This window comes from Miniopterus schreibersii (assembly GCF_964146895.1).
Source record: "Miniopterus schreibersii genome assembly, chromosome: 10".
NCBI classification, from domain to species: domain Eukaryota; kingdom Metazoa; phylum Chordata; class Mammalia; order Chiroptera; family Miniopteridae; genus Miniopterus; species Miniopterus schreibersii.
In genome coordinates this window covers 31,061,240-31,074,740 of record NC_138110.1, presented here as the reverse complement: position 1 = coordinate 31,074,740, position 13,501 = coordinate 31,061,240, and the positions used below count along the sequence as shown (strand labels likewise).

The following is a 13,501-nucleotide window of genomic DNA, read 5'->3' as shown; positions in this document are numbered from 1 at the left end:
GTCAGCCTGAGATCCTAAAATTTCCTGTCATAAGGGATGTTTGTAAAATATCACACATACTGTATGGATATCATGAAAAATGATCTATTTTATATAGTTTACATTTGCAGTTCATTTCCATTTTATTTTCAAGATGTCCTAGATACTTGCTTCTTGAAGTGTCCTTGGACCAGCAGTACCAGTGTATCTCAGAAGCTTGTTAGAAATGCAGATTCACATACACACACCCTTGAGCCTGTGTGGCTCAAGAAGATTTTCATGAGGTTGCCATCAAGCTGTATGATCTCATCTGAAGGCTCCACCCATGTGAATTCATTCACAGGGTGCAGGTTGGCTCAGGTTCCTCATTACATGGTCTTTCCACAGGCCACCTTATGACATGGCAGTTAGCTTTCCACAGAGCAAGCAATCCAAAAGGGCTTAAGAGAAAGAAAACATGTCCAAGATGGACATGGTCTTTTTATAACCTAACCTTGGAAGTGACATTCCATTACTTCTACCATAATATATTCAATAGAAGCAAGTCAGTAGGTCCAGCCAATGCTAAAGGAAGAGGCTTACACATAAGTGTGAATACCAGGAGGTGGGGCTCACTACAGGTTGACCACAGTTGTCGTTTTTCAATCTAGCTTTCATATTTTCAACATGTCTGTTTTGAACATGTATTGCTTGTGTAATAAGGAAATAAAAATGTTAAAACCAATAAAATTAAAGAGAAATTATTCTTTTATCAGAAATGTTAATCAAAACAGTCACTCCTGTTTGGAGCTTTCCTAGTAAGACAGTTGAATTGAGTGAGGACAGGATTTATTAATGACCCTCCTGGCCACATATTAGATTCATGTTACAGATTCATGTCATGGATCCAAGTCTGAGATCATTAACCTAACAGGGTTTTAGATAGCTTTCAAAATTTTGCACTGAAAAATTAAAATAGCAAACCCCCTAGTGCTAATGTGAGTCCATCCATCGTTCTCATTGCCTAACAGTCTCCGTGCTCTGTTCCCGACAGTATGCTCGAGAGCTCGAACCGGCTGGACGAAGAGCACAGGCTGATTGCCAGGTACGCGGCGAGGCTGGCGGCAGAGTCCACGGCGTCTGTAAGTAGTTTGAGTGAGGGGACGTCATGTTCATTGTGGATCTTACAGCTCGTGCTACAGCAGCAGAGCTCAAGAGTTGCTACTGTGTGGTCTGCAAAGCCTAAAACTGGTCTGCCTTCCGCTACTTGCATTCCTACCCTTTTCAGCTGTCATTCGGGTGGGACATAGATCATAGCTTGAGATAGTCTATTACAACATTGCTGAAACAGCCTAACACCTGATTTCTCTGGATAATTCCTGATCAGTTAATAGAAAGAGCAAAGCAATGACTGAGATCTACAACTGGCCCAGGTAAGTGTCTGCTTTTATCAGTGTGTAAAATATATCTGAGAAAGAAAATTGTGTGATGAAATCAGAAGAAAAGCCTGGGTCACAGGTCAGAGCTGCCATATGCCAGACTTAGCTGTAGAAATCATTTAGGATATAAAAAGTCTTCATTAGCAACACAAATCATTTCTCTGTTAAAAGAAGTGCTAATTAAAAATTATAGAAAAGCTTTACGAAAGCCAGACCTTTACCACACCTAACCTTTCCTATAGTTATCCTTCCGGACATTGAAAAGCAGGCTGAGTTTCTTCATGTCTTTGGGCTTAGGCTATCAGTGTCATTTTAAAAAGCATGGCATTCTTTGGTAGAAAGATTAGTTGTGATATTTTAAATTTGTTTTAAAAGCAGTAAATACTGACATCAAGAAATTTCTAGAACATACTATAGAGCAAAGAAAGCAAGGGAAGTGTACATAATCTGACCCTGTTTTTATAGAACAATGACAAATTAACCTCTGACTAAATACACACACACAGACACACACACACATATACACACATATATATGGTATATTATTACATATATGCATGAATACATGTGCATATAGACATATGATTATATATCATATATGTGTGTGTATTTAATCAATGATTAATTTGTATATAACATATATATAATTTGTTAGGAGTTAATTTATGTGTATGTATGTATATATAATTTTATAAGAATGGGGAAAGTTATGACTGCATATACACCAGTTGTTAAAGCTGGTTGTGTGACCAAGAATGATGGGCTGGTGTGATATGAATGTAGAGGAAATCATATATATGTGTGTGTGTGTGTGTGTGTGTGTGTGTGTGTGTGTGTGTGTGTGCACGTATATACTAAATTACATAAAAGAAATACTAAAAGTATGTTGACCAAAGGAAGAAAAGAAAGTCATATTAACTATGATTTTAAAACTATGAAATTTCTAATTGCATATTACAGTGGCTGAACATTAATTCTAGAGAGTATTACAACAATGACATATTTTTTCTATCCACCTATACCGAGAGGATAGCTGCAATGGGAACAGCATGACAAGAATGAAATAGCTCCCCAAATACTTCAAATCAGAAAGTTAAAAAACAATTTTTTTATGTTTTGTTTATTTGCCTGCCAGAGAATTCTGTTCTGCTTTATATTGCATAGATGTGCTCCAGATCCGCAGAAAAGTTGGCCCTCAAGAGAGGAATGGAGATTTAATGTTATATATTTGCTTTTTTTGTTTTGATAGAAATTGCTTCTTTTTTCTTGTCTGCACATCTCATGATTCCTGTTTTCTCAAACACACTTGGGTTCCCATTCCCAATATTAAATAGTGTAAACCACATGTTTTACAGCAGCCAACTCAGCAGAGAAGTGCTCCTGACATCTCCTTCACCATTGACGCAAATAAGCAACAGAGGCAGCTCATTGCAGAACTAGAAAACAAGAACAGGTATGGCTTCTCAGACGTGTTGGTTTCTTGATCATTGTGAGTTCATTGATAACCTGTAGTCATATTTTAAAATATCCATATTTTTTGCCCTGTATGACTGTTTAAGAGCACATCTAGAGCCAGAGATGGTTGCTTCTGAGAAGCTAGTCTTTAGATTTTAGATCTTCAAAAGCTTCATGAGAAAATATACATATAGTTCAATGCAATTAATGTTTTCTCTCTAGGCAGCCTCACTTCCATTTTTCTGGCATACTTGTTTTTGTTAAGGAGCTGTCTAATGCAGAAGGACCTTCCTGAGTAGTAATAGGACGAAATTATCTCTGCCACTCAGAGACAAGTAGAAGGCTCTCCAAGAAGAGCCCCTGTAAGGAACCCAAGGTAAAAGAGACATTTGAGCTGTAGCACCATCACCCAGGTGTTCAAGCCAAATATCTCCATGTCCAGTCCATCCACAGGTCCTTTCTTTATTCAACACAGATTCACAGTCCACACCCACAGCGTATCCCCAAACTGTCTACTTCATCTCTGCCATTACCACTCAATCCAACCTCCAGTTTACAAAACATAAATCATATCATGTCATTTCCTGTCCAGAACCCTCTGATGGGTTTCCATCACACTTTGACTAAACCCACCTCTTTTACCGTGGTCTGCAAGGTCTTACCTGACTTGATTACTGCCTGCCTTTCCAGCCTCAGCCCATCTTGCTCTTTACAATCCTGCTTCTTTCTTTCTTTATAACCTTTACACTGTTGTTCTCTCAGCTTGGAAAGCTCTTCCTCAGGGTCTCTGCATGGATCGCGTCCTCTCATGATTCAGGGCTTAGCTCTAAAGACCACCTAGCTAACCTTGCCCACTACCTCCTACCCCAGGAACCACTCTCTGTTACAGCCGTGTGTGTGGGTATGTGCATCTGTGACTTATCACTGTCTGAAATCATTGCACTTCTGTGTTTGTTTCTTTGTTTATTGTCTGTCTTCCCTGACTGACATGGGAGTTCTTTGAGAACAGAGGCCATGCCAAATGGCCCCTGGGTTCCAGAATTATGTCTGATATATTGTAGAAGCTCGGTAAATACAGATAGAATGAGAAAATAATAAATAACTGAGTAAGATCTCAAATTCAGTGCTGATATAGCCCAACATAGGAACAACTTAGACATTTTATATTTCTTAGAACAGCACCAAAATGTCTCAACACTTTAATCCCATTCTTAACACTGATGTCACTTCTGAGATCAAACTGGTGAAAGAGGAGGTTGTGGTCATTGTTTCATGCCTGTAGAGTTTGACCTGAGAATTTTAGAATAAATGGTCAAAGTATTCTTCAAAGTTATACAGAAAAAAAATTAAAGGGAAGATACAATTCAGTTGGTACGTTCTAATATTCTGAGAAAGAAAAAAGACAAAAGTGAAAACTCACAAGTCCACATATATTTTCTCTTGGTTGCAGCATTAACCTACTGTCCCATTTCTCCAAAGCACTTTGTTTTCCCTTCCAATCCTCTGCTTCCACTCAACATGGGGGTAGCACACTTGAAGGGAAAGAAATAGGGACTTCCTTCAAGGAAATGCCCCAGGGATAGAGGCCTCCATGTGGATTCCAGAGTCGGCAGGAAGCACCATGAATGTCCTAAGGACCCTGGCTGTGCCATGGTACCACTCTTCCTGCTTGTTTCTGGGGCGTTTTTGGATTGTACTCTCTGAATGCATGTTTTCAAGACCAGAGAAAAAAGTGGAAATGAGATGGCAGAAAAAGAGCTCCACCCTGTTCCTGAGTACTTTCATGGCCCCTAGATCTCCCCACCCCATGCTGATGAGCATCTGGTTCACCTGGAACTTTCTGTAAGCCAGTGGCCTCATGCCCTCCAAAGACCCTAGAATGACATCACAGAAGCTTATCCAGGTCATACTTCTGCACCTTGGAAATTTACCCCAGGGGTCCCAGATTCTCCAACGTGACAATAACCCAATAATCAGACCTCTGAACTTCAGGGGAGGGTAGAGTTTCTCACTTCACCTCATGACTACCGCGGGCAGTTCATGGACATTTCAGCAATGACCTTTAGAAGGTAATGATTTCTTATAGAACCCTCGGAGCAGCCATTTGGGGTTAGTATTTGCGGTAACAGGACTCTTCACATTACACTGTAGAAGTCAGAGCCTGCCTCGGCTGGACCTGTCAGAGCAAGTACCACAGACTGAGGGAGTCTGATATGTATGAGCTTTGGAGCTAACAAGCCTGGGTTTAGGTCACCTCTACCACTCTTGTGTTATTGAACTTGAGCAAATCTTTCAAATGGTCTGTGCTTTGATTTCCTCATTCATGAAAGAGAAAATCATAGTACCTATACATAATAGAATAAAATAAGATTAAAGAATACAGCATAGTTCCTCGATATAGACTAACCACTCAATGCTCACTACATATCTTACCATTATTTTTTTTATCAGAGCTGCTTCCTCCTTGGGCTGCAATGGCTCTGTCATGGTTCTGTCCTTACAACCAATAGGGAGAACTAGTAGGTGTGATAGACTATCAGGGTGTTAGCCCTGGAGGAGATCTTCAAAATCCCAGTACACTGATTTTCAGGCTGAGCTCTACGAGACCCTGGAGCCTCTGTAGAGGTCCCTAAAGAGGGGGCAGAAAGGACTAGGAGCATCCTTTCTTTGACATACTGGGTTTCCATGGAATATTTCTCTTTAAAGGTTTTCACCATGGAACACAAAGGGGGACCAAAAAAGATTGAAAACTGTTGAATTATATAGTCCAACCTTCTCACCATACTCATGAAATATATAGTGACTGGTAATTAGCTTCTTGGTGTTGGCGTGTTGGTGAAGCAGACAGTTGTAAATCAACTTTTCAGATAGAAAGCCATCCCCCTTGCTCACCAAGTTCACCTTCCATTCTTGGCGCTTTTTCCATCTTACTGGCTCTTGTGCATTTTGTTGAGTGGGAGACTGACCCCCTCCCCCAAGAATATATGACTTGTTACCTTGCTAATGGCTTCTAACTCACTTAGGGATAATTTGCCTTACACAGGTCGCCCGTCTTTTATGGTCGGCCTAATGTTCACCTCAGTGCAGGGCAGCCCAGGCCCCAACATCAATAATAGACTGACGTGTTTCACCCCTGACAGAGGTCACACCAAGAGCACTCTTATGTCACAGACTCAATTACAGTGAATCCCTTTAAAACCACTTTCCTTCTAAGGCTACTCACACTGAGATCTATTGTTAAGGCTGAAAATGTTAAGAAAAAGAAAGAATTTTGCCTAACCGTGGCCTCCTCAGATAAATTCAGTAAGAGGAATTTCATCCAATGAGCAAATGGGGTTATTTAGTTTTGTGAAATGAGCTCCATTTATTCTCATTTCCCCTCCAAGCACCTCTTACTTGGTAGCTGCAGTTACTTTATGGTGTCAGTATGATCATAAATAATAGGAAGATACATTTTGTCTCTTTAGTAGTGCTCTTTTCAAAGCTGAACACATTACCATGGCATTATATTCCCTACTAGAGAGATTAGTAGGTCCTGGTGAGAACAGTCAGTTTGAAGGCTCCAAAGACATACTGCAGAATGCTCATGGTTCGGATATACTGGAGAGGAAGTCAGAAAGCTCTCTCCACAGCAGCCAGCTTACAGCCCACACCTTATAAACACAGTTGGTTTAGTGAGAGTGAGTTCTGCCCAGAAACATAGGATGACCCCTTCTTGGCTCTGGTGGCCCTGATCTGCTCTGCTCAGATGTTAGGTCCTGGGTACTCTGAGAGTTAACTGACTCTGGTTTCTTACCTTCCTCCTCTCTCCCAAGAGAAATCTTACAGGAGATCCAGAGGCTGCGGCTAGAGCATGAACAAGCTTCTCAGCCCACTCCAGAGAAGGCGCAGCAAAACCCCACTCTGCTGGCAGAGCTCCGGCTCCTCAGGTAAGACAGGGAGCCCGAGGCATTTCAGGGATAAGGTGCTTGAGATCGCCGATAAAGTCTCACAGTGTCTACCAGAAACTGGTCCTTAGCCAGCTCCTGACCTTCGTTTGTTTTTTAATTGTGCATATCTAATTGCTGACATTTGGGGTTTGGGGGAAGAAGCTGTTTATATGTTATTCTTTCATTTGATACAGAGAAAAGGAAACAGTTCTCTAGGTCGGAAACAAAAATCTCTTACTGGAAAAAGTTTAACTCAGATCTCTTGAGTTATTTGCACCATCAACAGTGTGTTTATGATACAAGTGATCAGAACATTTTTACATTTAAAATTTTACCTGTGTCTCATAAAAGGGAGTCTGATTTTCTCTAAATCTGGGTCCCTAATAGCTTTACTTATAGACCTTAAGAAATGGACCCCATACCTTCTTGTTCTGCAATTGAGTTAAAAGACCTGGGCTTACCTACTTTGTCATCATAAAGCATTTGAGTTGGAAAGGACCTTAGAAGGTCATCCTGCTCAACCCCTGAATTTCAGTGCGCCTCTTAGAGTTGGAAAGGTAAAAAGCAGCAGGATGTGGATGAGGCTGGCAGTGGCTCCCTCTGCACCCACGGGCGAAAGGAGGCCATGCCTGGGCTCTACATCAAAGTGGCTTCCCGCCATGCCTTGAGTATGGCACATACTTAAACCTATTTGTGTGGCAAACAAAACAAACATAAATTCAAAGACATTCCGCCATAGAAATGTGATATTTCACTAGCACTTTCAGTTAGCAAGTATAGCATAGTTTCCATCTTTCAGTTTGGGTGCCAAGGATATTCCAGGTGTATCAAACACTGAGGCATACTTTTTAAGTATAGTCATGTGCCTCATAACGACATTTCAATAAACAATGGGCCACGTATATGACGGTGGTCCCCGAAGTTTATTATGGAGCTGAAAAATTCCTGTTGCCCAGTGATGTCATAGCCGTCATAATGTAGTACAGTGCATTGCTGGTGATGCTGGGGCGAACCCACTGAGCTGTCAGGCGTGCCAAAGTATGTCACATGCAATTATGTATGGTACATAATACTTGATAATGAGCGACTATGTTACTGGTTGATGTATTTACAGTACTATACTTTCTATCATTTTAGTGTATACTCTTTCTACGTATAAAAAAAGGTTGCTGTAAAACAGTATGGCGTGTTACGCCAGCAGCAGCCTCATACATCTTGTGTTTACTTTGTCTCTCGATTGCATCATTTTCTCTTGTGCTTGATTTAATCTCGTGCTGTTTTGTACAGTAACATGCTACAGAGGCTTGTAGCCTGGGGAAAATAGGCTGTCCATGTGGCCGGGGTGCGTAGTGGGCTAGACCATGTAGCTTTGTTAAGTGTACTCTGTGACGTTGACGCGACAACAAAATCGCCTAATGATGCGTTTTGCAGAGCACATCCCCCTTGTTAAGTGGGACTGGAATATACTGATGCCTCTTTTCAGAAACCCTTGTCAGAATTACAGGGCCATGTACCTTCTCCATTCAAAGAGACTAAATTAAGCAGGCTCTGTATGGCTGTGTTTGGAGTTTCTGGGGGTTCCACTCTACCCCTGCTTTTCGGACATGTGGCCATCTGAGCACTGCAGCTCCCCTGGCCCAGGCTGCAGGACCTGCCTGCCCTCGGCTGGGATCCAGTCTCCCCAGGCCCGTGCACCTGGCTGGAGGGACCGACCCTCCAAAGGCTTGAGTTATGGAAAGCGGGGCTGCTTAAAGTATAAGAGCACATCATATTTTAGAATAACAAAATAATTTAATGGAAGAAGAGAAATTCTTCTTTTCAACCTACGGGATTTCTGGTCCTACCTTCAGAGAGACGTATTGGAAATCCTTGCACAAGCTCTACCCCGTCACCCAGAAGGGGTGAAAATGAAAAGAAGGGTGCAGTGATGTTTCACATCCTCCTCGTCCTCAAAGGCATATAAAAGGAAATGACTGAAAGTATCTTTCACCAAGTAGGATCGTGTAGGCCCTCCAAACTCAAAAGTTAAAATTAAGTTTAATATGTATATGGAAATATAACGTAATAAACCAACTTGGACACAGAGTGGTCATTCATCTACACATCAGAGTACTTTTTCTCTGCCTGAAATGTTCTTTAGGGTGTCCCCAAAAAACATATACACACTTTAGAACTGATTGTTCAATTGATGTTTCTTTCTCTTCATATTTAACCCATTGGAATTAATAATTATTCAAAGTGTGTGTACATTTTGGGGGGACGCTCTGTATATACCTCTTCTACTGGTTGTCCCATTCTCTACTGGAGGAATGGTGACTAGGAATTTGTCATTAGCATTTTCATCAATTCCCACCAGTTAGCATTTGCTTTCCAAAGTATTTGGTTTCATTTGAATAATACAGTCTGGGAAGGCATCTTGATGGGCCTGGGTCACTGTTGATGAGTTTTCCAACTGACAGTTCTTACCTCTGGCCCTGACTTGTGGGCATTCCCATGGCCCCAGCTCAACCCAGAGCTACACAAAGGAGCCTGGCTCTGCAAGAACTCATGTAGTTCTGGCCCTCACTGTGGACTGGTGCCCCACACCTGAGGCTTGAGGCCTGAGACACCTAAACCCCAGCTGATTTGCTTTGCCTGCCTCCATAGTCTACAGATATCGTCTGCCTGGAAGAAGAAGAAATACCCTCCCTTTAAGATTACTTCTCTAGATATTTATAAACCACTTATTCTGTGCTAAGCACTTTCACAATTTGTGGATTTCACAGATATCCTGACATCCCAGGTTAAGAAACCCAGTTCCGGGTGCTCTAAGTTTTATTCTTTAGTCATTTCAGTCTTTGAAAGCACACCAAAAAAGTCACCTCTTGCGTAGTTACTTTGTCCTTCGCTCACATTGAGGGGTAGCCATGTGAAACAGCCACAGAAACTCCTTTTTGTAGTTTTGATAGAGGTCTTCTCATTCCATTACTTCCTTCCCAGGGCCTTTTGTTGAGAAACCAACAGGAGAAAGTTCTTTTAGCTCTGGGACAGGAGAGGGGAGAAAGCAGCAGAGCTTTGCTCCTCATGAACTCATGGTGTATTTTTGTCTTAAGAGCACGATAATCTTTCTAAATGATCTTACTTTCCTTTTCACTTTAGCCACAACAAAACTGAAAGCCAAGTTTGCAACCCAGATCTAACAACTGACTAGGATTGTATGAGAGGCATTTCTGTGAGCTAATCTCACACTTCCTATGCACTATTCACTGTTCCATATAATTGTGGTGACAAACCTGGGAGATGGGCACTATTGTACTCTTTTTATGGATACAGAAGCTGAGATTCACAGAAGTTAAATAACTTGCCCAAGATCCTGCACAATAAATAGCACAGGTGGATTCCATCTCCTTTTTTTGGGTCTTAATTATGTATCTCCTGCCTGAACTACTATAAGGAGCATTTAATTGATTCTCAGCCTCTGGTCCATCTACACTGCTATCAGGTCAGAATTATCTTTCTGCATTTTATTATTCATTTAATTCATTCAGTGAATACTTCTAAAATGCAGTGTGCCCAGAACTTTTCTCATCACAATACCATGATGAGTTGGAAAAGATACTGTGTCTGGTCTCACAGAATGTGTGGCCCAGTAGGAAAATGACATAAGTCAAATAATCACACACATAAGATAATTATAAACTGAGATAAGTGCTATCAGGAATCTTCCTTTTGAAAAAAATTATCAAACCTGCACTTTCCTGGAGTCAGAAAGGGCTACCAGAAGGAAGGATTTTTTGTTGAAGTATGAAGAATGGAACATAGGGTATCGGGATTAAGGATGGGTGTGAGGTTGTGGGACAGCTGGGTCCTCCTGTAAAGTACAGGCTATATGTACAAAGACCAAAAGGCAGGAGAAAATTTGGAACTTTTTTAGGAACTAAAAGGCCTGTAGGTTTAGAGTACAGTGAATGAAGGGATACATGGTAAGAGATGGAGCTCAAGATGTAGGTAGGGATAGATCATGATTCCATGGTCTTTCAGAGCATCTTAAAGCTACTGCTATTAATCCTTCAACAGGAAGCCGAGAGTTACATTCGATTGTCAAGTCAGACTCATATGAACCAGAAATCTTACTCCAGTATTGAGCTTTACTAGTAATTTTAAAAATACAGACAACTAAGAGACACAGATGAAGCAGAGAAAGGTCCGAAACATTTCACATGGTTCCCAGGGTCTTTCCTTCCCACATTGGATGTTGCTTCTCAGGGAAATTTTGTAAGGTGAGCTAGTGAGTCCTCCCTAAACTTCTACAACTATATAGAACTGCCCGTATTCCTCTGTGTTACCATATATAGCAATTTGTTCTTATTTTTATTAACACTCACCATCATTGTTTTGAACTTTTTCATGTCTCCTGACATCTCACCCAAGGACAAAAACTGTGTCCTACTAGTTATTTTATTTACAGTATCTTAAAACTAAAGTGCCGAATAGATGTTTGTGGATTGAATGCATAAACTGCAGAACCATTAGGAGACAGCTCAAGAACTATGCACAGATAATGCCATCTTCTGTAATGAAGAGAACATTTCTTAACACTGTGAAACAACTAACTTCACACCACAAATCTCAAGAAAAACAAGTATCATTTTCCATATCTATCCCTTGCCTAAAAAATAAGCATCGTATTATATGCTCCCAAAATTGCACTCTCTTCAAAGTATATAAAATTATTCTTTGTGACAACTTGTTAATATAAAGTGACTTTCTTTGTTTGACCAATTAAAATGGAATTGTAATCTCCGATGCAGGTCTGTGGTTTCCAGACATGAATTTCATAGACCAGTTTAGTTTTTTAATTGTTTCTGGCAAACAACAAAAATATGAGTACTTTTTTTAAAAATATGTCTTTATTGATTTCCGAGAGAGGAAGGGAGAGGAAGAGAGAGAGAGAGAAACATCAATCACGAGAGTCATTGATCTGCTGCCTCTTGCACGCCCCCTACTGGGGATCGAGCCCTGACCTGGAATCCAACCTCAATGTCCTGGGTCATAGGCCAACGCTCAACCGCTGAGCCACGCCGGCCAGGCAGTTGGGTACTTTTTGTGCACCATATAATGACATTTTTTAAAACTTCCATCATATGTTGTCACAACAGTTTCATGAATGATAGTATATGTTTTAATTTTTATTTTGAACAAACTTTAAGCCTACGGAAGAGTTGTAAGAATATAACAATGAATTTTCTTCTGTTTCACCTACAGATTGCATACATTTTACCACATCCTTTCCTGTCTCCATATAGATACATATATGTTTATATATAAATTAAATGTGCACTTTTGATGAGCCATTTGAGAGTAAGTTGCTGACATCATAACCCTTTACTCCTGCATATTTATGTGCATATATTTCCTAAGAAAAAAAGATATTCTCTCATATAACAATGGTCTTATTATTGAATTCAGGAAAGTTAATATTGATATTTATTATTATCCAATATGCAATTTATATTAAAATTTTGCCTATTGTTCCAAGACTGTCCTAAAAGAAAGTTTTAATGCACATGCAAAACTAGAGATAACCTGACAGCATTTCAGAATAAAAGACACTGTTTTAGAGATGAATATATTTACCTCTGTGAAAATGAAATCACTACTTAGTTCTTGTTTTCTAATTTCTCCTTGGAACAGCAGAAGCTGCACTACAGATTTGTTATCAGACCCACGTTTGGCAATCACTGGTGTAGATACTTACAGAGAATATTAAATAAAGACATTATTAAATGAATACTTTTTTAAAAAACTGAATTCAATCAAATGCATGAAAGAGTAAATGTCATGTTTTGAAAGATGACTACTTCAAGATAAATGTACAAATAAGTTTTTTTAATTGTGATTAATTCTAAACTAACAATAGTTAACTTTTTCTGATAGCTCTTAGATGCCTTTCTTAGTATTTCTTGCCTACGATATTAGAATTCTGTTTCAACCTTCTTTTCAAAGTGTCCCTATGACCAAAAGGCCAAAAATTATAGAGCACTATCTAGAAGAGAAATGGAAATAAATCAGAAATATCATTTACCCTTCTACAAAGCCCTCCTGTTGGATGTATTCTGAACACCATGAACAGACAAGGTCGAAGGAAAAACAGCTAATAGATTTGTCATTGAAGAATATTTTTGAATGAGGCAAGATTTTCAAAATTAGAATCTGTAGTCCGGGAAGACAAAGGCTGAAATAAGATACCATTCAAGTCTATAAAATTATGATATTCCTTATCCACAGGATTCAGAAAAGAGGCAATTGTTAAGGAAATCAAAGGAAAGATTGCTCTGGTAGTAAGCCTTAAGTGACAATAAAAGCTGAAAATATATTCTAAAAGGATTGAGATATGTTTATAAATTTTAAATTCATCATTCATTATAGAGTAAGCCTATATGAAAGCAAATTAGATATGTCTCATTTATATCTATAACCTGTCCTCCCACAAAATATCTTTCAATTGGTTGAGCCATTGACCAGACTCAATATGACATTTTTATATTGTCAGTTTTTATTTCAGAGCCCCTGCTATAGCTCCACTTAATATTGTGTCTATGCCATTGAGAATAGGCATATCCATTCCTACATTAATGCATATATGGTTAAAACATCAACAAATTTTTCAAATATGTTTCAATATTTCAAACACAGAGAAGCCTTTGGGGCAAGAAAAAATGTATATATTACTTATTCACT

The 13,501-nt window shown here is 39.7% G+C and overlaps 1 protein-coding gene across 14 annotated transcripts in view; it reads left to right on the top strand.

Annotated features, from left to right (window-relative positions):
- The window catches only part of DTNA (dystrobrevin alpha), a 321,248-nt gene that overhangs the window by 280,744 nt on the left and 27,003 nt on the right, over nucleotides 1-13,501 (top strand). For all 14 annotated transcript variants that reach the window (XM_081149627.1, XM_081149613.1, XM_081149628.1 and 11 more), the window contains 3 exons: nucleotides 1,013-1,100; nucleotides 2,753-2,850; nucleotides 6,668-6,781. In XM_081149627.1, coding sequence (XP_081005753.1) covers nucleotides 1,013-1,100; nucleotides 2,753-2,850; nucleotides 6,668-6,781 — 300 coding nt within the window. The remainder of the gene's footprint in view (nucleotides 1-1,012; nucleotides 1,101-2,752; nucleotides 2,851-6,667; nucleotides 6,782-13,501) is intronic.